The sequence below is a fragment of the Meles meles genome, chromosome 1 (genome assembly GCF_922984935.1).
Source record: "Meles meles chromosome 1, mMelMel3.1 paternal haplotype, whole genome shotgun sequence".
Taxonomy (NCBI): domain Eukaryota; kingdom Metazoa; phylum Chordata; class Mammalia; order Carnivora; family Mustelidae; genus Meles; species Meles meles.
Genome location: NC_060066.1, coordinates 108,532,400 through 108,555,088, shown reverse-complemented (window position 1 = coordinate 108,555,088; position 22,689 = coordinate 108,532,400). Strand labels below are relative to the sequence as shown.

The following is a 22,689-nucleotide window of genomic DNA, read 5'->3' as shown; positions in this document are numbered from 1 at the left end:
CCTTACCCCCATTACATCCATATTCTCCACATATCCCGTTCTTTTTGTTTTTTGTTTTTTGTTTTTTTAGACCCTGGGAAAAGGGCAACCATTTCCTTGCTGAGCTAAGAGGAAGGGGGAAACAGAAAATCTGAAGATTTGGATTCATGTTATGTACAGGTTCTCCTGAGATTCAACCATCAGTCTCTGAGCTTGACATATCTCACCAGCCAAAGCCCAGGGGAAATGCAATGAGGTATTTTAAAGTCCTATTTTTAGCTTCTGAGCCCAGAGGTGAGTTCTATTCATCCAGGGTGTCCTGGATCTGCCTAGTGTCCTGAGGACACCATGGTCCTTTTAGAGGTCCTTATGTGGTACCTGAGGCCTCTCAGAAGCTGGGGGTGAAGGGTCGTGGGAAAGGAGATGCAACAAAGCTGAGGCTGGAGATGGTGTTCCCTCATCGCCACCCTCTGGCTCTTGGCCCCACTACCAGGCAAGTCTGTAGGGGAAAACCAGTCTCAGCAACTTCACACCCCTCAAGAACAGGCAGGGACCACCCTCCGGGGGCACAGGTAAGAAAAACGTGAAGGTGGGATGAGATCCTGGGAGGAAGACCAGTAGGCTGTAGGGAAGGGAAAGGAGTCCTCCTCCAGGTCACTCGGACAGGCCTTCAGGTGACTCAATTTCAGTGCTGAAGAGTTCCTTGTAGAGTGGAGGAAAAGCAGCTTGGACCACGATGGGGTGGAGATGCTGGAAGGTCTGCAGCTTTTCCACGTGCTGGCTACACAGGCTCCGAAGTTTCCCCTTGGGTGGCAGCTGGAGATGAGTTAACAGGGGAGGAGGGTCAGTACTCTGGCCTTCTCCCCAAAACAAAGATGTCCTCTCCTCCCTGGGTGAGGGCAGCCTGCCTTGCTTTCCCCCTCTGCACTTGGCACTGGAAGAGGGGCTCGATAAGAGCCCATCACAGGGGGATTATGAGTTCTGGAAACCGGAGGCAAGCAAGGGCTGCTGCGGGACAGGTGTGTGTTTTCTGAGTGAACACCCCCCCCCCATTACATTCCTGCTATTCCTAAAATGAACCCTTGTGAGTACTCTAATTCGCACTTTCTGCTCTTAGAACAGTGATGCCTTGTGGCTGTGTTGTAGTCCATCGCATGCCCCTGGGACCTTCCCTGATGCTGTTCTCCTCACCTGGAATACCTTTCTGACCTTTCTTTGCTTGGCTAATACTTCCTCACTTTCAAGTGTCCCCTCCTCTGGGAATATTTCCCTAACCTGGATGAGGTGCCTTTCCTTTGGGCTTCCCTCTGTGTAGTAGCACTTAAAGCCCACTTTAGGAAAATGGTCTAATTTGTTTGCCTTCCCACTCTAGCTAGGTTTAATTTCCTTAGGTAGGGTCTTTCCTTGTCTCCCTCTCTCCGTCTCCCTCTCTGTATCCTCTGTTCCTGTCATAATGCTTGGCACATGACAAATGCTCAATACCTCTCTGAATTATAAACGGTTTCCAAGCAGGTACCCAACACCACCAGTACTCAGCCAGAGGGGAACAAAAGAGGCCCAGAGAACCATGAAGAGAGGCAGGGAGACCTCACTGGAGAAAGGCTGAAAAAACCATTCAACCTCTGCAGCTTCCTGTATAACCAAGCTGGGCTTGAAAAGACCGCTCACTAGCTGCCCCCTTTTCCCCCCACTTAGTTTCCTAGGAAAGGGGCAGTCAGAGAAGACTAGGCACATAGATCTCTTGATATCTCTTGGATTCATCGTCTTCTCATTTCTGCTGGTTTAGTCTGAGTTTGTCCAGACTGCCACAGTAGCTTCATCTGCCATCCGTTCATCACTAACTGTTGAGAACCTACTCAACTAGGCACTGTGATGGGCTACAGTGAAATGTCGGATTTACTGGATAAAATAAAGTATAATAAAATAAAATATCTGGCTTTATTAAATGCATATTGTAATGAAGGAGTCAGAAAACAAACAAATATATAATGAGTTTGAGAATTTCTTAAAAAACAATACTGCCAGGTGAGGGGTGGAGGGCTTTTTGCCTCAGGCGGTCAGGGAAAACCTCCCCAGAATGAAGAGATGGAGCCATTTGGAAGACTGGGGAAGAACTTTCCAGGCAGCGGGAACAACAGATACAAAAGCCCTGAGATGCAAGTGTGTGTGATGTGCTGAAAGAATGGCAAGGAGGCCAGTGCTGCTGGAACAGGTGACTGAGGGGGTGGTGGGAGGAGAGGAGGTGAGAAAAGAAGTCGGGTCATATCATGCATGAGGCCAGTGAGCCGTGACAGACTCTCGAGTTGCCTCTCAGCAGAATGGGTGGCTACAGCAGGACTGAAACCTGTGCTAAATGGCTCTCCTGTAGGACTGGGGGGCCTAACAGGCCACAAGAGAATGGTTGGGGGTTAGGTGTGATGGTGGAGGGTTTGTATTCTGAAGGTGGAGCCAATCAGATCTGCTTTCCAGCTGCGCTCCCAGGCTCCAGTCTCTCCTTCCAATCTGGCCCACCGGACTCGAAATTCTTTAGGACTTAGAATGTTGTGTAAGTCATCTCTCTATCCTCAGCACCTAGCACTCACTGTGCCTGGCACATAGCAAGGGCCCATTGCTTGAATGATTACATAAATGGTTCCTCTATGTGGGTTCCAAATTAAATTGCCTAAATAATAGCTCTGATGATATCATTCCTCTAGCCTTTGGAGTTCTCCATTGCCTGGAAATAGAGCCTTCATTCTTTAATATGGCCCTGGAAGTCCTCTCTGATTTGCTGCCTGACCTAATTTCAAGCCTGTCTTCTGCTACTTCCCTGCCCTCATCAATCAATGCCAGATCCCAATCTTACACATTAGAATGGACCACGAGCTATTCCCCATATATGTGCTATTTTGCCTCCTTATTTTTGCCAATGGTTCCCACAGCCTGGAATGCTTGTCCTACCCCCATGAATGTCTGTTAAAATCTGACATACTTCATTGCCAACCTTAAATGCCACCTTCCTAGGAAGCGTTTATGATCCACTCCTTTTACCCTGAATTATTTTTAATTCCTGTTTTATGCTGTCATAACATTCCCCCACTATCTCTTGTTGAAGTAACCTATGAGTGGTGTGGGGTTATGGTAGGAGAGCGCTGGGATTAAATCTTATATTTATTACTTACCAATCGTGCAAACTTGGACTAGTTGCTTAAGTCTCTTCATCACTAAAAGGAGGTTTTAATACCTGTCCTGTTGACTAAGCTGCCCTGAGGATGACTGCACGTCTGGGACAGCATCTTGTTAATTGCATTACTATTGTATCACATACTGTAGGCTACTCTGTACTAGAGTCACTGGTACACGAGCCTCTTTGTACCAGACCAGAAGTGCTCAGTGAGGGCAAGGACCGCCTCTTGGGATCTTTCCATTCCACGGTGCCTTACACAAACAGGTGCTGGGTGAGTGTTGGCTATATGAAGCCAAATTATTTCCTGGCAGTCCCTCCCAATTCCAGGTTCTCTTAACCTTCCGTCTGTACGCACATGGAAGCGACGTCTCATCCCCTTGGTTCCCGAGCTGCTGCAAGCTCTCTTAACACAACATGGCACTCAAGGGCTTCCTACCCCCAACCTTGGAGTCTGGCCCTCGCCAGTCCTGGAGGCCCTGCTCCTGCACTGGACCTGACCTCCTCCACCTCAGGGACTGCTCCTACCTTGGCCAGGATGCCTTGGCGGTGAGTCTTGTAGAGATGGTGATGAAAAGCCAGCTCCAGGTTGTGCTGCAAGTGCTCTACTTTCCTTTTCTCTTGGAGCCCTGGCCGGTCTGAAGGAGGGCATGGGACCATAGTGAGAACAAGAAAGAACACGGACGTTAACGGCCCCCAGAAGGGTTAACAGCCCCCAGTTTGGACATCTGTGCTGGATAGTGGCCTTCTCGGCTGAGTGTGTACACACGTGCATGTGCATCCTGGTTTGGTCATGAGAAGCTCTGGAGCCTGGGGCTTGGCTAGCTGTCTACAAGGAAAGCTGGGGAGAGATGAAATGGATAAGGACATCCAGTCTCCTGGGAAGCTTGGGTGGTTCAGTCAGTTAAGCATCTGCTTTCGGCTCAGGTCATGATCCAGGGTCCTGGGATCAGGTCACACATCTGTCTCCCTGCTCAGTGGGGAGCCTGGTTCTCTCTCTCCCTCTGCCTCTCCCCCTGTTCTTTCTCTCTCTCTTGCCTTCTCTCTCTCAAATAAAATCCTTAAAAAAAAGAAAAGACATTGAATCTCCTGACTCCAAGCGGCCTTCTCCTTGGTACCCTGATATTTCACATAGCCCATTCAATGTTTGGATTCCACTATGGGGGAAAAAATGAGAGGGAGCCCTGTCTCCTGGCCAAGGATGAGCCTGACAGCAGGTGGCCCTGCTGAAGCCACCTAGGCCAGCACCAGGGCCTCTGCAGTCATCTGGGACTAATTTCAACAGACAAACCACCTTTGCCCTGGCTCCAGAAAATGGCCAGAATCATCTTTTAAGTCTTTATCTCTAGTTTGAAGGATGTGTTTAGGTCTCTACCCTTTGGCAGAGTCAGACAACAGATAATCTTGATGGGCAAACTCAGGTTAGTAGCTCGATCCACTTCTCCAGGTTCTCCAAATACTTAGCCTTCCCCGGCTCAGCCCAGCCTGCTCCATTCCAGGGGGGTGGGCCTGCCCGAGTCCTGCCATGACAGCGCACAGTCCTCAACCCAGTTTACACAGAGCAGTGATCCCCACGCACGTGGCAATCACCTGTGGGAGGCTATAAAAAATCCTGGTGCTCTGGCTGTTCCCCAGATCAATGACCTCAGTGTCTCTGGGAGTGGAGCCCAGGGAAGAATCACTTTTTAAAAATCTCTAGGTGATTCCAGTGTGTGGCCTCACTGAAATGACTGACATGAGAGCTCAGGAGCAGACGAATCTCTCCCTGGGAAGCGTCGCCCTTCCTCTCCTCCTCAGGGCTCTCCACTTCTCCAAGCCCAACTTGGAGGGTGTTTCCCTCCCAGAGGCTCCTCTGAAATCTTCTCTCTGCTCTTTAAAGCCATTTCCCAGATTTAACCACATTTGAAGGTCCAGGCCCTTTAGCATCCGTCTCACTCCAGCCACCTGCATGTCCCTCAGGCAAGCCCAGCGACACTCACTGGCATTGATGAGCACTAGCGCCGTGTAGAGAGCAATCTCATCCTCAGAAAAGTGCAGGGAGCTCAGGGAGCGGGAGAAGTCGAAGATGGAGCTGATGAGCTCACTGCAGCCTGTGAGAGGGAAAAACCAAAGGATGAGCAAGGTAGATGAGGCCCCGGCGCCCGAGGACACCCGCCCTCTTGGTGTTGGGAGCAGGAGGGTGATCTGCCCTGAAAAGAGGGAGCCTGGGTCTTGAAGCTTTAGATGGACTTGCCATCCAGTTCTGGTCTCTCTCATTTCCCCCTGCCCCTCACCCAAGGCTCGGAACAGCTCCATGCCACCGTATTTGCCTTCGAAAAAGACCGTGTGGTTGTCAGCGTTGTAGGCCCGGCACATCCTGACCAGCACCACTTCCATTGCTCCTGGAGAGGGGGGACAGGCAGGCAGGAGTCAGGCAGAGCCAGGGAGCTGGCTAGGTGCCCCTCCAGTGTCCTGCTTTCCCTAAGCCACCTCCCTCTGTTCAGCCCCGCCCCACTGCATGCTCTCTCTCCCCCTCCCTCCAGGCCTGCCCCCAGTCTCCAGGCACCTGCTTTGAGAAGCACAATCTGGTCATTCTGGCAGAGCTCCATAAAGCCCGAGAGCCTCTTAGCGAACTCCACCACGTACTGAATGGCCTCGGTGAGGCGGTGGGCACAGCGTTCCCACATCTCCCACATGGACTGCAAAGAAGGAGGAGGGTAGCCTGTACACTGTAGCCCATTTATGACCCTGTCACCCTCCCACGCCCCTGGGAGCCCAGACTGATAAACTGCGGGCGTGAGGTTCAGAACTCCCACACTCTCCACTCTGGCATTTTCAGTCTATTCTCAGCAAAGATGCACACTCGGGGTCAACTCCTATCGTTTGGTCCCACTCACTGAGCACCCACCAGCCACTGGCACCAAGTTAGCTGTCATGGGAAAATGAAAAAAAAAATCTGAGATGCAGCTTTGCCCTCAAAGGGTTTGTGTTTTGTTGAGGTGAGAAGCACATAGTGACCCCTCTCCCTGTAAAGACCTGTAGAGCAGGAAAAACTGAATGCCCAACGAGTGTTTTTTAGAGCAGGTGTGAATAAGCAAGAGCATAAACTTTGGGGCCTGGTGGATCTCAGTGTGCCTATGGCTCTGCTATTTTATGACCTATGGTAAGTTTGTTGACTTCCCCGAGCTCAGTTTCCCAGTCTGTTAAATGCAGAAATAAATGCCAGCCTCGTAGGTTGCTGTGGTGAGGGTGGAGGATCATTTCTGGGAAGCGTGCATTTTAGCACAGTGCCCAGCAGAGAAGGGGTGTTTAACAAATGGGAATCAGGGTTCTGACTACTGCTATCACACAGAGGGGACGGGGAAGGAGAGTGTACTGAGGGCTGTACACACCAAGGTCTGGGTGTTGGCGGAGGCAGGATGAAGTCCAGGCAAAACATCAATAGGGGAAAAGGAAAACCTATCCATCTGCTACACATAGACACATAAGCACGGACACACCCCCAGACTTAAAAGCAGGCACACACTTGTGTCTGTCTGCTTCGCCCCAGCCCACTTGCATGTGCAGGTAGCCATCTCTTACCCTCCCCCCAGCCCCTCCCACATGGTCTAGTGGCCTCACCTTCCTCTGGTAGCTGGCCACCTCCTCCCGGGAGAAGATGTTAGGGCGCTGCCGTAGCAGGTCCTCTAGCCGCAGCTGACACGTCTCTCGGTAGGACTTACAAACGTTCTGCACCAGGTGCTCTGGAGCCAGAAGAAGGCACAGGCTTCATCACAGCCAGCTGCGACCCTACCCATACTCCTTGGGTATGCCCTTGGCCTACCCTTGGCCTGGCCCACCCCTGCTCTACCTTCCCCACCTCGGCCCCTCAGCTCCCTGGGGCTCATGTTTGGTGTTCACAGGGTGCTGACTAGGGTCCCTCTCTTGGAGCCCCTCCCTCATCATCCCTACCCTCTCTGCCACCACGTTGCTCACCAGTCTCTGTCAGGGAGGCATAAGGCCCCTCTGGGGCGCTGTGGAAACTGAGGCTGCAGTAGCTGTCCGGGCCCCGTCCTGGTTCCTCAAGCCCAGGATGCCCGGCATCCTCAAAACGAAGTCCACATCTGTCAGGGCTTAGCTGGCTGCCTGTGCTGTAGAAGCCCTTGCCAGCCTCAGCCTTGCCCCGCTCAGGGCTGTATTCCAGGTGGTATGAGGCCCCGTCAGGCCCGGCCTTGGCCAAGCTGCTGGGGTAGGAGGACCCGGAGCCCGGGGCTCTCAGGAGGCCAGTGGGGCATGCCGCAGCCTCAGGCAGGTCAGGTGAGGAGCCCAGGGGCAGCTGCCCATCAGGGAGCCCTATAGAGCAGGCGAGGGGGTCGGCCCCCTGGCCCCCCGCTGGTGGGGTCTTGGCCACCTGTCCCCGCTGCTGCTGTTGCTGCCGTTGAAGCTGTTTCTGCACCTCGGCGTGCAGGCTGTCCCTCTGCTTCTTGGACATGCGACCGAACTTGACAGCTGAAAGAGGTCGGGGATCAGGAGTTTTTAAGGCAGGAGCTCAGGGTACAGGACAGCATTGACAGGCATTTTGATCATTACAGAATTCACTTGCTGTTCCCTGAATAGCTGGCTCCAAGCAGAGCTTCTCCAGTGTGGCCTAAGAACCTCCCCTAAGGACCCCCACTTTTGCTTGAGAGCCCTTCCACCTCTTGCAGGTGTTTGCCACGGGCTGTATGCAGCCCAGTCTCCCCAAAAAACTCTCCCAGCTGGAAACCAGCTTCTGCTGGTAGCAGAATTCAAGCAGCAAGTCTGGACTGAGGACTCTGGCCTCCTGATGTCGGGGCTGGGGTGGTCGAGTTGGGGGGCCTCGAGCTGTATTGGGGTCACCTCGCCTGTCTAGGAGGGTCGGAGGAAGAGGAGAGCTGAGAACACAGGTCTCCCTGTGGTCAGGCCTGCAGGCTCCCTGGTGACCTAGATACTCACCACAGCCCAACCCAGGCTCCGCGGCTTGTTTCTGAACATCCTCTTCTGCTCTCTCTTTCCTGCCTTTTCACTACCCCCCACACCCCTCCCAGGTGTGGGGGCACAGCCCCTCGCCCCGCCTGCCCCTTTGCACCCCTGCGTGTTTCCTTTCACTTTGTTATTTTGGGCGCTGAAAAGTGCTGACAGCCTCTTTCTGGCTCCTCCTCACCTCATGCCTCCCCCAACCCCACCCTGGGCTCCCTCTGTGGTGGTGATGGGGGGCTGCACTGAGGTGGTGGGCAAGGGCTGAGGAGAAAGGCCTCGGGAACTGCAGCCCTCCCCACCCTCATGCCTTCCAGGTGGTTCTCAGGCTGACTCTGGCTCCAGTCTTTAGCCACTGTCCTGTGTCCTAGCAAGGGGATGGGGGTCTGCGGGAATGGAGCTATTTCCGGAGCCATGGGGCAGGAGGGAGTGTGGAAGCTAGATGGTAACTGGGACACAGGCAAAGGAAGTAAGGAGAATCCATCCCAGGAAGAAGGAAATGAGCAGCCTGGGACATTGAGGGTAGGAGGGCTGTTCTAGCAGAGCCTACAGTTGGGGACCTCGAAGAACTTTGGTGAGGTGGACCCCCACGATGTATGGCCCGCCCATGCCCCATAGATGGAAGGACATTTCTACGGGGCAACCTCTGCCCAGCACAGAGGCCCGCCTGCCTCTTTGGAGCCTCCAGGGAAACCCCAGGGGGCTTCCTGCTTGGCCTCACCATCTCGGGACATGCCCAGTGCCAGGCATTTCTGCAGGCGACAGTGCTGGCATCGGTTTCGGCTGGTGCGGTCGATGGGGCAGTTCTGCTGGCGGGTGCAGGAGTAGACCACATGGCACTGCTGGCTCCGGCGGAAAAAACCCTGGGGAAGGCAGGCAGAGACTCAGTTGCCCATCCCGGGCAGCCCCAGCTCTGTCCCCAGGGCTTCCAGCCCAGGTTCTAGCCCCAGCATTCCCAGACCCCATGACCGGTCCGTTTTCTCTCCTCCCTTTCTTAGCAGAATTACGACTGGCCACACAGTCATGTCCCCAGATTACGAAGAGGCCCTCCCGAGTCAGGCACTGCTCTAGCAGCCCCCCAGCTGCCTCAGGAGACCGACCCGGAGTCAGAACAAACGCCACAGAAAGAGAACAAAGCCCACATCTCCCCTTCTGTCCACCTTGGAAGAGACCCTGTGCGCAAGTGTGCCTGTGTGCCCATGCTCACCTTGCACCCCTCACAGGTGATAACCCCATAGTGGATCCCAGATGACTTGTCCCCACAGATTTTGCAAGGAATGACTTCAATTTGTGCTGAAAGAGAGAAGGAACAGGAGGTCTGCCCAGGGACCTGATCCGCCTCCTACCCTGCGCCTCTGGGCTGTAGATACAGGTACACGGTGCGTCCCCACCCTGCTCCGGCTTGCTCTACCCTGTCTTGCAAAATGGAAGAAGGGCAGTGCCTGTGCTACCCCGCAAAGGGTCTGGGGAGGCCGTTTTCAGTTTCATGGGGGCAACCAGGAGCTATCTCAGCTCCATGGGGGCAGAAAATGCAGCTGCAGAGAGGACACCTGCTCCGCCCTTGAAGTTGAAAAGCTCCAGTCGTCCCCCTCCCTCCTGAGGACCTAGGAGTTCTTGCTGCTTAACAACACCTGTTTCCCGCCCAGGGGGCTTCTTCTAGGCCACCCTCCCCCACCAGGCTTTGCACCCATGGGCAGAGGGTGAGGCGTGGGGGTGGGGGGAGGAGATGTGGTACGTTAAGGCAGGAGGCCCCAGGGGATCAAATAGAGATGCTGGCCATGCTCTGGCAATACTCTTGGCTGGCAGTAAAGGCTCAGGGATGGGCTGGGCAGCAACCAGGGGCCAAGAGGAGAGGGTCCACCGAGTAGGACCCAGAGAGGGTAAGGAGGAGTGAGATGGAGCCCAGGAGAGGACTCAACAAGCCAAGTCTGTCAGATGCTGAAGATCCGGGCAAGAATCAAACAGGACGCTGAGGCCCCAGGTCCTGAAGCAGAGAGTGGGCAGCTCTGCGTGTGTGCACCCATGAGAGTGCCTGTGTTTATGGGCCCAATCACATGTGCGCCAATCATGAACGTTAACTCTGGCTGGGACTAGAGACCATCTCATGCAACCTTTGTCCTTTCCTTTCCTTTCCAGGTGGAGGGATAGACCAGACAGGGTAAGGTGATTGGCCTGGAGTTCATGCAGCTAGTTTCCCCCAGAGCTGGGTCTACACTCTATCTCCCCTGCTTTCCATTATGCTGTTCCTTATACCTGGCTTTGGGGTCCATATGCCAGCGGGCATGTATGAGGGTGTGTACACACACGGGAGGTATATTTGTTTGTTAGCCAGCAGGCACAGTTTCCTGTTGGTGTGTTAGTGTTTGTTCATTGGCCAGTAGGGCCCCTGGCTGCCCACTGAGCTCATCGTGGCCTTTCAGCGCTCCAGATTCTTCTCCTCTACTTCGCCCTGTCCCTGTCAATGCCCAAAGCTCTCTACTGAGTTTCAGTGACCAGCAGTTGGGCTTCTCCCAGCTCATCTTTGAAGGGGTTGGGATTCCCGCTATGTCAGGGGTTTTTATCCATCCCAAGGGGACAAGGGTCTCTTCTCTGCCGTGGGTGCCCTGCTGCCTCCCCTTTGAGCAGGGAGGCTGAGTCCGAGCAGGCCAGAAAAGTGATCTAAGCCCCCAGCCCCAGGTCATCTCTGACTGGTCCCCAACTGTGTCCCACCGTGAGGGTCAGTGGAGGCAACAGGTTGCCTGTAGGGCAAGCCTGTGTTCCATTGAGCTTACCTCTGGCCCAGGCCTGGACCCTGGTCTTGCAAAGGGCCTCCTGATTTGAGGTGGGGAGGGGGACGGTGGCTTGCCCACCACCCTGTGGAATTTTGTTTCCCTCATCTTGAAACCATCGTCCCCTCAAGCCAACTTGGAGCTGAGTCAGAGTAAGCAGCTGCCTTCTCCTGGGGGACAAGGTCCACGGGTGTCTGCAATTCCTTCATGAGAAGTCACTTCTGTCCCCAGCCTCAGCCCCCACGTGGCTGCCCAACATCCACATAGGAGGCTGTGATCATCATGGACAGATGGCAAGAGAGCTTTTCAGATTCTTCCCAGTAAATTAAGAGAAGATTGGAATGCAAGGAAGGGAAGAGAGAACAAGAGGGGACTGGTAGCTGGAAAGGGGGCAGAAAATGTGGAGGCACCTGCATGTCAAGTCACTTAGATTCTCTAGGCCTAGGTTCCCTTGTCAGTGAAATCAGGATGAAAAAGAACATTGCTTGTCCGTGGGATGACTGTAGGTGGGACAGTAGGTGTGATGACATGACCTGCGGAAAGCACTGCGTTTAAGAGGCGAATTCTATGTATGCTGTCACCACAGAGCACAGCTGAAGGCGAAGAAATGCAATGGGCACCTGAGGCCCAGCGGAAGCCTTGTGCCCCATAGAATCTGCCCTTGCCTCAATACCTTCCCCTCCAGCAGCGTGGGTCTCTCTCCACGGTGGCCCAGAGAGGGGAGAAACCAACGTGGGTCACCCAAAAAAGCAAGCAGAGGGGAGATTAGGCCAAGCCACAGTGGGAACTCGGACTCCAGCCCAGCAGTCAACCACAGGCCTCCCGGCCTCTTCCCTTCTCCCAGAGCCACATCCGTGTGCGTGTGTGCGCCAACCACACAGGTGACCCAGGCCCATCTCTTTCTGCCCCACACCTGACCCACTGCTGGTCCCAGCCCCAGGAACCTCACGACGCTGTGAACCAGACCTTGCTCTTCTCATGGGATGGTGTAGTCAGCCATGGACCCCTTCACAGATACCTATGCCTGGGGAGATGCTGGAGTTTGGACCCCAGCCACCAGGCCAACCAATCTTCAGGGTTCCCCAACCACAGGCCCCAAGACAGAGGTACACAGTGAGGCAGGAATATGGAGTCAGAGGTTCTGAGTTAGAGGGGCCCAGACCCTATAGCCTCTGAGCTAGAAAGACCAAGAGGCTTGGGACTGGCAGGCAACAGAGATTTAGACCTTGAGATGGAGAAACAGGGGCAGAGACACAGAAAAACCCCTAGTGAGGTCCTAGTCCCAGTGCCCTGCCCCTGGCCCTGTGTGTACCATCAGACCCTCTGCTCCCACTGCTCCCTCCTTCCCCTGCCACCTGTACCCCGTTCAATGCCATCTGCCCGAAACCTCAAAGAGAAAGTCACTGAGTGTGACTTGTGGAGGCGGGGAGGGGAGAGGACGGGAAGGACTGGCAGAGGTGGCAGTGGGGTGAGCGGGAGCTGAAAAACACCTCGGATCCCTCACCTTCACAGCCTACCCCTGAGCCCCTGCCTGAAGCAGCAGGTGATGGGAACCCAGGTTGGGGAGGGGGAGCTGAGTAATCACAGGATTACTCAAACTGTTGCACTGGAGCCTGGCCTGCCAGGAACTTACCATCTAAGGGCCTGCGGGTGCCAGGAACTCGAACCAAGCAAAGGTCAGACCTGTCTAGGCCAGCCCCTGTGGCCCCCGCTGCTTCGGGAAGATCTTTGTATCTCATTGTTGCTCTCTCCTGGGGGCCCAGCAAAGGAAACCCTCACACTCCCAGGAGACAGAAGTGCCTCCTTGCTCAGGAAGGCTCCCGAGATCATCAAGGGACTTTGTGATTCTAGCCCTTTGCGTTTCACACAAGATCACCGAGGGATCTTGTGAACGTGTTGTGAGCAGGTCCCTTCTCAGGTCTGGGGGCCCAGATTGTGCATTTGGACAGGCTCTGGTTGGTGCCCACTCTGGCTGGTCGTCAGCCTATGCTTTTGAGTAGCAAGAATCTGGGCCCTCTTGAGGCTTTTTGGGCCAGGCGGCTCCTCCTGGGGGGTGAGGGTGGGGTTGGTCATCTCCCCCCCGATTCTTGTGTCTTCTTTTCAACCTGGGAGACCTCTAAAGCTTCAGTTCTGATACGGTGCTGGGGAGAGAAAAGGAATCTCTTCTGGATTGCTTCAGAGACTGAAGTATCCCCAAGGAGCTTGCTATGCACATCTCCTCTGTGGGGAAATCCGGTAGCAACAAAGTGGTCTGTCTGCCCCTCCCTCCAACCCCTCTAACCTCGCCCTTCCCACAGCTGTGAGATTCATTGATAGCGCTTTCTGAATGCATCCAGAGCCTGGCCCTGGGCCACCTTAGGAAGCCAGCCGTGGGCCTTGTCCAGGTGCCCTATGCCACAGAGAGGAAGTGGTAGGAGCAAAGGAGGGGCTCTAACCCAGGGGGATCTCTCCCCTCAAACCCCAGAGCCTCCCCTAGCCCTGCTGGTGAGTGGGTGCAGTCAGAGGAGCCGTGGGGTCCTTAGCTTCTCCTGGTGCTTTTCAGTCTCCCGCTGGGCCTTCCTTCTCTTCTTTTTCTCTCTCCTTTTCTCCACTGGACAGTGATTAAGGTGGGATGGTAGTGATAGGCATCAGCCTTGGCTGAATTCTTACTCTGTGCCAGGCTTTGCATATGTGTTTCATTAATGATTATGCCAACCCTAGGAACTAGGCATTACTTGCCTTGTCCCCGTTTCACAGATGAGAAAGCAATCGGGGAGGGCATAAGTGGCTTGACTATGGTTACACAGTCTGAAGTGGCATATCTGGCATTTGAACCCAGGTCTTTGTACCTCGAGAGCCCATGTCCCCAACCGTTAAGCTACACCCCCTCCAAGGATGAGATGCCCAAATGCATCAAGGAGATGGGATAGGGGACAAAATTATTGGCTGCAGGGGAAAAGTGTAAAATGTGGAGGTGGACTGGGAACAGAATTCAGAGAGGAACCCCTGTGGAACTAAAGCTGACACTCGTGTCTAGTGTAAAGACCCATGGAGACTTGGCTCCCTCTGTCCCAACTCTTCCTCTCTGGAGCCCACCTCCTCCTGCCTTTACTCATGTCTTGGGGCAGGCTTCCAAGGCCAAGGTGGAACAGCTTGCCTAACCAAGCAGAGCTCCTTCAGGGGTATGGACTGGCTTTCATACATCTTAGCAGGCCTCTGCAGAGATGAGTGAGTGAATGGGAAAGAGGAATGCATCTCTTTTCTTAGTTTAGCTCCTCCCAACCCCCCATCAGCACAGAGACCACAGCTCGGGCCAGGGGTCCCCTGCGTACTCCAGCCTGCCACCAGCCTCCCTCCTTTCTCAGCCCTCCTTCCCACAGCTTCTGCAAAGCTGGAAACCACGGTGGTGGGTGCCACCACAGGGGAGCAGGAGGGGGAGGGTCGGTGGGGAGCCAGGAGAGAGCCGCTTTCTACCTGCTGAACATTACTTCCAAGCCAGGGTGAAGATTTTCTGCTGATACACCCAGATCCCGGGGCTGAGAAAGTCATGAAGCTAAAACTCAGGTGGGCGAGGGAGAGTCTGGGGTTCTGAAAAGCCACGAAAGCCAGCCAGCCGCCTGAAACCCCTCCTGGTGCCCCCGCCACCCCCGCAGTCTGGGACAGGAGAAAGGAGGGGAAACAGAAGAATTGAGTGAAAACAACCAGTGCATGGGGGGGGGGGGAGGGGATGAATCACCAGGAGGAAGCTCTGAGGAGTGGGAACCCCAAGTCCCAGTCATGGGCTTCCCAGCCGCCAGGGTGGGAGCTCCCTTTCATAGGGCTCTGCTGTTCCAGGACACACGGAACCCAGTGACACTCCAGCTCTGGTGCTGAGTCCAGCCCTGTTAGTGTCCCTTCCTGAAAGAGACACCCCTGTCTGTTCTGAGGCCAGAGTCCCAGGACAGCATTGCAGTGGCAGGAGGAGTAGAGGTTAGATCTCAGAAAAGACAGGCCATGGAGGACGAGAGGAGACCCCAGGGCTGCCTTCCGTAGAGGGCTCTTAGCATGGGAAAGTCCCTGTTCCCTGTTTGAGTCAGGGACACAGAGGCAGGGGAGGGGAGGGGTGCCTCTGGGACGGGTGGGGACACCAACACCCATACTTTGCTGTACGGGACAGGCTGGGATACTCCAGCTGCTAGTATCTTGGGCTGGGGATGTTTGGGATTCCTGTTAGGAATGGAAGAGAGGAAAAGGCAACAGTGCAGGGGTGATACAAGGAAGGAGGGGGCCCTTTGTAAAGTCTTCAGGTGGCCCTGGGCTCTCAGGATAAGAGCTGTGACCCCCTGGGGACCTGGACTTCTTTCTGGCCCACTGCTCAGCATGATCATGACCAGACTTGGGAAGATCAGGGCATAGCAAAGACAGGCATGAGACCTCCCATCTGCCCCCCACCCCCACCACCTCGTCATCAATAGCCAGTGCTGGGGCCTCATGCCTCTTGGCTCCACACTGGCATGTTCTCAGAGAGAGAGAGATGACTAGGGCCACCATCCCTCTGGCTGGCTGGGGAGTCTGTTTGGCCGATGGACTTTTCCTCTTTACTTAGCAGCAGGTAGCCATGGCGGGGAGCTGTGCCATCCTTTCAGAACCTCCATGCACTCCATGCCTCCCTCTCTCTGCCTTCCTGGCCCCTGTCATTACTTCACGTCTCCCCTTGGCCACCCATCCTCCTACCTCTGCATCTCTCTCTCTCTCTGTCGGTGTGCCTTACTATCTTCTGTGCTCCAGCTCTGTCTCGGGTTTCATACCTCGATGTTTTGGTGGTATTTCCTGGTACTCCTCCATTTATAGCTCCATCAGGACATCACTGGCCTCTGCTCCTCTCTTTATTTCCTGGTCTGTGTCTGCCCCTTGCTCTCTGGGTGTGGCGTAGTCCCCAGCCCCCAATGTGCTGCCTCTCTCTGACTATGGTCAGAGGGCATGGAGGTGGCTGGCACTCACTAGGAGTGTGTATGGGGCGGGAGAGGGGGACAGTCAGGTAACCCAGGGCCATGAGATACCCAGAGATGTCCAAGTGAGAAACATTAGTGGCATCCGGTCCCAGACCGGAGGGGACCCCTCTCTCCTATCTACCAGCTTGGATGGAGCTGTTGGGGGATATCATGTGGAGCTGCCTAGAAGCTCCCTCATTCAGTCCTGGGGACTCCTGCTCTCTGCAGAGCTCTGAAGCATATCCAATCTTTGCTTGCTAGGGTGGATTTGCTGACAGGAGGCCATTTCTGGGAAGATTGGTTTGCTAACCTTTGCTGCTAATCGGAAGAAGCTAGAAGGAAACGAAAGCTCCAAAGGGCCCCTCTTCCTGTGGAAGGTTTGGCTTTTTTCCTCGCCTCACTGACCCACTCCAGCTCATACACCTGCACTGGGATCTCTGTCCCAAGCCCTTCCTTTCCTATGGCCTTCTTTTCGTCTGTGTCTTGGGAGCATTGAGACGCCTTCACCAGCCTTCACCAGCATTGAGACGCCTTCACCAGCTCACCTCGGGGACCAGGGCTCTCTTCTTGGTCGTGGGTCCTTAGAACTGGGAACCTCTCCCAAGCTGGTTTTGTTTTTAGGTTCAGCTCTCTTGTTTTGTTGATGAGGAGACCAGGGCCCAGTGACTTGCCTAAGACTATATGGCGAGTCAGTGACAGAGCTGGCACCAGAACCTGGTTTTTAGACTCTCAACCCATGGGTCTTTCCAGGACCCAATATGGCTTCTCTTCTGTGGTTTGTGGGAAGACCCCAGGTTGAGGTTGGGGCTGCCTCAGGCCTCAGGCCACAGGGACATGGGGCTTCCCTTTTGCGCATTTGCCCGCTGCTCTGAGAGGTTCTCTAGCTTTCCTTACATGAACACAGGGATTGTCTGATTCACCCATCCTTGCTCTGCTAGAAGGTACAGGGATCCCAGACATCTGCCCACTAGCTGTTGGCCCATGGCTCCACACTAGGAAGGGGGCGAAGCTGAAGGCTTTCTGCTCCCATCTCCCTTCCCCTATCCCCCTCATCAAATGGGTGACTGAAACTGGGGACACACACACACACACACACGCATGTTGAGACCTGGATGCAGGGTTCGGACCCCCTCTACCTGCTGATCTGGCTTTCCTCTCCCTGTCCTGCTGCTTTGGGGCACAACAACCCCTCTGGCCGTCTGGCTCCTCTTTCACCCACTTGGAGGCAGGTTGGAGGCATGGAGGGAAACTCTGCAGTGAGAGTCTGGGTCTGTGCCTGTAGTTAGCAGCTGCCCTCTGCTACAGCAGTGGGATCTGGGGCAAAGCTCTCCCCTTCCTGGGGCTCAGTCCTTTTTTGTTAAACGAGGAGCAGAGCACCTCAGATACTCCTGCAGATCCTTTCCAGGGCTCACGACAGTGGCGTTACTCTACAACCCCATGTATTACCCAACCCGCTCTAAGAAAATTGCCCGGGGAGCAAGACTTGTCAGTTACTCCACCCATCTCCCAACAGACCTTGGCCTTGACTGGGACTCACGCTGCCAGCAAGAAAGAGCACTCAGCTTTGCTCACACTGTTCCCAAGACACCCTTCTGTTCTAGAGGCCCAGGGTTGACGATGGTGTCCAGGCTTCCCCACTCCCAGGTGGCCCCCTTCACTTACTTCTCATGACTGAGCCTTGGGCTTTGCCGCCTCAGCTCTCTGTCCTCAGCAGGGGGTGGTCCAGGGATGGGGCACAGCTGGCAGCTGGGTTGGGGGTGAGGCCCTTTCTGCAGAGCCTCAGCCCGTAGCTCTGCACCTAGCTCTCTCCCAATTCTTCTGGGCCAGGGGGGTTTAAGCCACCACCACACAGGTGGCCGAGTGACAAACCCCCCTCACCGCATCCCCACCCCCTCTGGGGTGCAGCAAGTAGGATGACAGGCGCCCCACGTGGCCAATCTGGGCCCGGGGCAGGGTATGAGGGGCGGGGCAGCCAATTGCAGGGGGCGTTGGAAAATTCCAAAACCACATGCGACAGCCACACGCGGTAAAAGCTGTTTCCACCCGCCGGGGTAGTTCTGGCTGGGGAACCAGAATGGAGCTCACAGGAGCCTGGCCAGGTTCCTACTCCCCCCTCCCACTGAGGACCCAACCTGACCCTCTTTGCCAGGTGACTCCAGGGACAGGGATGTTTCTAGAGGTAAGTCACAGGATGTCTGCCTGGAGGGGGCAGTGGCTTGTGCCACTTGAGACCCTGTGGACTGCCAACAGCCACCCAGTGAGGTGTGATCTGGGAGGCTGCCCCACCGCCCACCATGCCCGGGGCTAGGGAATCAATGATAAGAGCAGCGGTAATAATCATCAGACAAATACCCACTATCTGCAGGAAGTGTTAGTCTGTCAGAAATTTCCTCAAGAGCAAAACTGAAATTGGAATTCAGATAACGAACGATGATAGCGGTGATGATGGTGAGGGCAATAATAATAATAATAATAATGTTTACATTGTGCCAGAAACACTTCCTAAGGTTTTATACGGATTATGTAATCCTTACAAAATACTTTTATGAGGTAAGGTACTGTTATCCCCATTTTGAAGATGAAGAAAATGAGACACAGAGAGGTGAAGTAACTTGCCCAAGATCACACAGCTAGTAAGTGGTGGGGTCAGGATTCAAACTCCGGCAGTTTGGCCTCAGGAATGGCAGGGTTTCTCTGGTTCAAGTCTGCTCTTGAGGGTGTCTCTTGGGAGGTCTCCTTGCATGTGAGTCTAGAGTTTTTCGTCCTTCTGAGGGGCTCTTTCAGCCTCATATCTGCTCTGTGGGGTACCTCAGACTGGGAGTTCCCTTTTCAGGGCCCTCGAGTAGGTAGGCCCTCTCTTCATCTGGGGGTCTCTCCTGGGTTCCTCCCTTCTTGGGGTTGTCTTGGACCCCCTCCTTGGGGTTGTCTCAATTTGGAGCCTATTTCTCTGAGCCTCCCAGCCTGGGGGAGTCAATCGCTCCTGGGTTCTCTGCACCAAACTTCTTAAAGAGGTCTCTGATCTTGCCAGGCCTCCAGCAGCTCCTCAGCCTGGTACAGGCTTTTCCCCACTGGCCTTCCTCTGGCTCTCAGGACCTGGGCAGTGGATTGGGGTAGGGGCTGTCCCCCTGGCTTCTCAGAGGACACTCTGGACTGGGGGTAAGGGCATGGTTGCTCAGGACCTGTGGGCTGGGAAGGGGGCGTGGTCCCGGCCAAGGTTTCTGTGGTAAGAGGTTAAGGTAGGAATGGCATGTAGCCTCTTCCAGTTCCAGCTGCTCCGAAAGTCCCCCTTCTCCCTCCCCACCCACGTATGGTCCCTGGCTCCCATCCCCCAGCTCACTAGCACGTCACTCCTTGACCTGCTTTCCTCCCAGGGCCCTGCTCAGCATTTCCGTGGGGCCCTGTGGCTAGGGGCAGGCGAGGCACAGATCAGGATTGTGCTGAGCAAAGCAAGCCCCCACCCAGGAGGATGTGGCATCCTGGATGCCCCCCCAGCCCCTGTCTGCCCAGCTCAGGGACCAGGGGATGCTGTTGCCTCTGAGATTTCTCTACTGGGAATGGGGAGGCTCTAAGCAATCTTGGAAGCCAGAATAGGATCAGCGAGCTCTCGGGAGGAACTGGTAGGTAATCCAAGGGAGGGCCATGGAGAAAGGCAGGTGGTCTCTTGCCCCAGAATGGTTCTCTGTCCTCATTAATTCAGGGACTTATGCTTATGGAGGCCTTCCCCCAGAGTACCCTCAGGCTCTTAAGGGCAGCATGCATGGCCCTGATGGGATAGAAGCTTTGTGGCAAAGTGGAGTGGGTGCATTTTCTGGGAGAGTAGCCTCTCCCACAAACTAGGGGGTAAGATCTGCTGTGCTGAGAGGTCCCTAAAAGAGGGTACATACTCTCCGGTATCCTTGGGAAGTCCTTCCTGAGCTCTAGACCCCTTCCCATATGCTGTAGCCTCAATCTTACAGGGCCCAGAGTGTCCCTGGGTATCATGTTTCCTACAGAGGTGAAGGCTTTCCTGCTCTCCAGCTCTGTACAGCCTGGCTTGTTCACACCTCAGGATGTGTTAACCACCGAGAGGAGCACCAAACATGGCTCAGCTGCCACGAAGCCTGCTGGCACAGGCTCCCTGAGTTCCCAAGGCTGCCCCTGCCTCCCTCTGCTCTCTCTCTCCTTCCTTTCCCCTACTGGCTCCTGTGCCTCTGTCCAGCACCCCTCCTCTCTGTCTCCCAGGGATCCCTTTAATAATCATTCTCTCCTTGTGTCTGTGGTGCCCCCTCTCTGTGGGCTTTCCCTTGATCTGTCACCCTGCTTTTGAGGTTTCTTCACCCCTCCCCCTGCTGGGCTCCCCATCTCCCCTCTTTCCCTAGTCGCTGCCTCTGCCGCCTCTGCTGGGCTCCCTTGTCTCTGGGCCTGCTCTGAGTCTTGCTCTCTCACTCACCCCCCCAGAGCCTGTTCAACTCATCTCTCCACACCCCATGCCAGGGGCCGCCCCAACCCTCTACTCACAGGTGTGGGTCTTCTTTGCAGCCAGCAGCTCTGGAAAGAGAAGACAGAGGGCCGGGGCCAGAAGTTGAAGACGGTGGGCACCAAGAGACAAACCCTTCCCCATCACAGCTCCTATCATACCCCATTCCTTCCTCCAGAACCTGGTGTCTGAGCAGAAGGTAGCCCCATCCTCCACAGCACCCATCTCTCCGTTCTCTGCCTCCAAAGTGCCAGGCTTCTCACCACGTCTGGGAGTCCCCCAGACTATTCCTTCTCTCGAAACGCCCTTTCCTGACGCCCTGCTCAGCATTAAGCCAACTTCTTCCCATCCCTCAAGCTTCCAACCAGAGAAGCCGCCCACGCCCCGCTCTCCTGACCTCGTGCTGACACTCAGCCTCTTGCATTTGGTTTCCCAACACTCACCGCCATGTGGTTATCTAACTGCTATCATTGTGTCATTATCCATGAAATGAGGCTCTCTCGCTAGCTGAGAGGCTGTCTCATTGACCTTGTTATTCCCAGAGCCTTCCATAGTGGCTGGCCCATTAGAGAAGTACGTAAATATTTTGGAGCTAGAGTTACAGCTCTGTGGGAGTTAAATCTCTTGGTTGCTTTCTGGTGCCTAAAAGCACCCAGGGCTTCCAGAGGTGTGGAGATTGAGAGTAAGGCACTGAAGATATCAGGAGGAAGAAGAGGGAGATTCTGCCTTCCCAGACATCTGGTCTACCAGCCTGCAGAGGCCTGAGTCCCTTCCTACTGCTGGTGCAGGTAGACAGCAGCCAAGTAGAGTGCCTGGGTGGGTTAACATAGGGTGGGCAGGGATGCACATACTTCTGAGGGGCGACTGCTAAGGGGAAAGCCTTAGCTACAGCGTCGTGGCAGTGGTGGTTTTGGTGGTGGGGTGGGGAAGGTGGTTATTCATTTATAGCATTTATTGAACACCTACCAAGGGAGCCCCTGGGAAGAGGTTTCCCCTGCCAGTCCTTGGTCCCTTTCCTACCATCACACAGCAGCTCCTCATAGAGCACGAGGCCAGCCTTTTGTCCCAGAAAAATTGCAGCCCTCCCTTATGCCCCCTATAGTCTCCCTGACCTCGGAATCTGCTCTCCTGTTACATTTTCCCTTCCGCTGCCCAATCCTGGACATCTCTCCACCATCCCCCCCATACTGTCCTTCTGCACAGGAGATGCTCCGCACTGGCCAGCTTCCTCCACGGGGCAGGGTTGGGGGCGTGGTAGCAGTGATGAATGGATTAGAAGGGTTGGGCTCTGCTGGGGTGGGGGGGAGGACTGCCCCAGGAAGGAGTCTTTCCATCCGGTCCCTCCCCCCTCCCCCTGATCCAGACTGGCCCCACCCAGCTTCCTCCCTGACGTGGCACACTCTCTCTGGCCTCCAACCCTGTACCTTTGGAGCAGTCCTGGGAGGGGCGTGCTCCCCTCACCAGCCAGCCAGCTGCCTGCCTGGGAAGTAGATTTCTTCCTCCACCAGGTGGCCCCAGAGCCTGCTGGCCTCACTCCCTTTGGCGCTCATTACTGACCAAGCATGTGGCAGTGGCTCCCTCTCTGAGAGGGTCTCTGAGTTAGACCACATGTGGGGCCAAGGACTGCCTGACTGTCTCCCACTGCTCCGGTCTGCTGCAGAAATGAAACCCCACCCTCCTGGGCCAGTGGGGAGGAAAGTGCCAGGCTAGTGGGCATGGGCAGCTGACAGGGTGTGCTTGCTTCCATCCCCGACCCTCAGTCTGTCACCCTTAAAGGTAGGACAGGTCCCTCCGCTGGTGAGTGAACAGAAGGTGGAGTGGCCAGCCTTCCAACCCTGGCTGAGTTCCATTCCGCCAGCTGGGTTGCCACCTTCTCGCAGGGACACTCGTGCTGGGGAGGGCCTGCCCACATTCTGACCCTTCCTGGCTCAGCTCCTCACCCCCCCCCACCCCTGCCCCACACCTGTTGTTTCCTTCTCCACAGCTCCCTTTCTTTCCTCTCCATGTGTTTCCTGCTTCTCCCCCTTTCCACACTCTCCTCCTCTGCTGAGTCCCCAGTCTCTCCTCCTGCTTCTCCTTCAGTTTCCATCAAGACTGGCCAGCATCCCCAGCCAGTCCATCTCTCTCCTCTTTTCTTATCTTGTCCTCCTCCTTCTCCTCCTCTCTTCTTGACCAGACTCTTCCAATCTCTCTCTCTTCTGAACCTCCTGGCAAGTCCTTTCCACCTGCCTGCAGGGCCATGGGCCTCTTACCCTGCGAGGCTCGGTGCTGTCTCTGTGGGGCCCTGTCCATGGGGCAGCTCCCTTGGTGCCGTCCTTGCTGCCCTGGCTGCCCAGGAGGGCAGGGAGCAGGGCCCAGGGGAGGGGGGAGGGAGCAGGGAGGGAGCACCTGGCCCATCAGCAGGCAGGGGAAAGGAGTGGC

At 55.2% G+C, this 22,689-nt stretch overlaps 1 protein-coding gene across 1 annotated transcript; it reads right to left on the bottom strand.

The window, feature by feature from the left end:
• Positions 1 to 129: 129 nt before the first annotated feature.
• RORC (RAR related orphan receptor C) lies at positions 130 to 22,625 on the bottom strand. The gene is made up of 11 exons (XM_046006695.1): positions 22,521 to 22,625; positions 20,310 to 20,339; positions 9,303 to 9,388; positions 8,817 to 8,958; positions 7,097 to 7,609; positions 6,743 to 6,864; positions 5,688 to 5,820; positions 5,416 to 5,523; positions 5,122 to 5,232; positions 3,671 to 3,780; positions 130 to 795 (listed from the first exon to the last, which is right to left on the bottom strand). Exons 1-11 carry the CDS (start codon positions 22,558 to 22,560, stop codon positions 634 to 636), a joined length of 1,557 nt encoding a protein of 518 aa, XP_045862651.1. The 5' UTR covers positions 22,561 to 22,625; the 3' UTR covers positions 130 to 633.
• Positions 22,626 to 22,689: the final 64 nt, after the last annotated feature.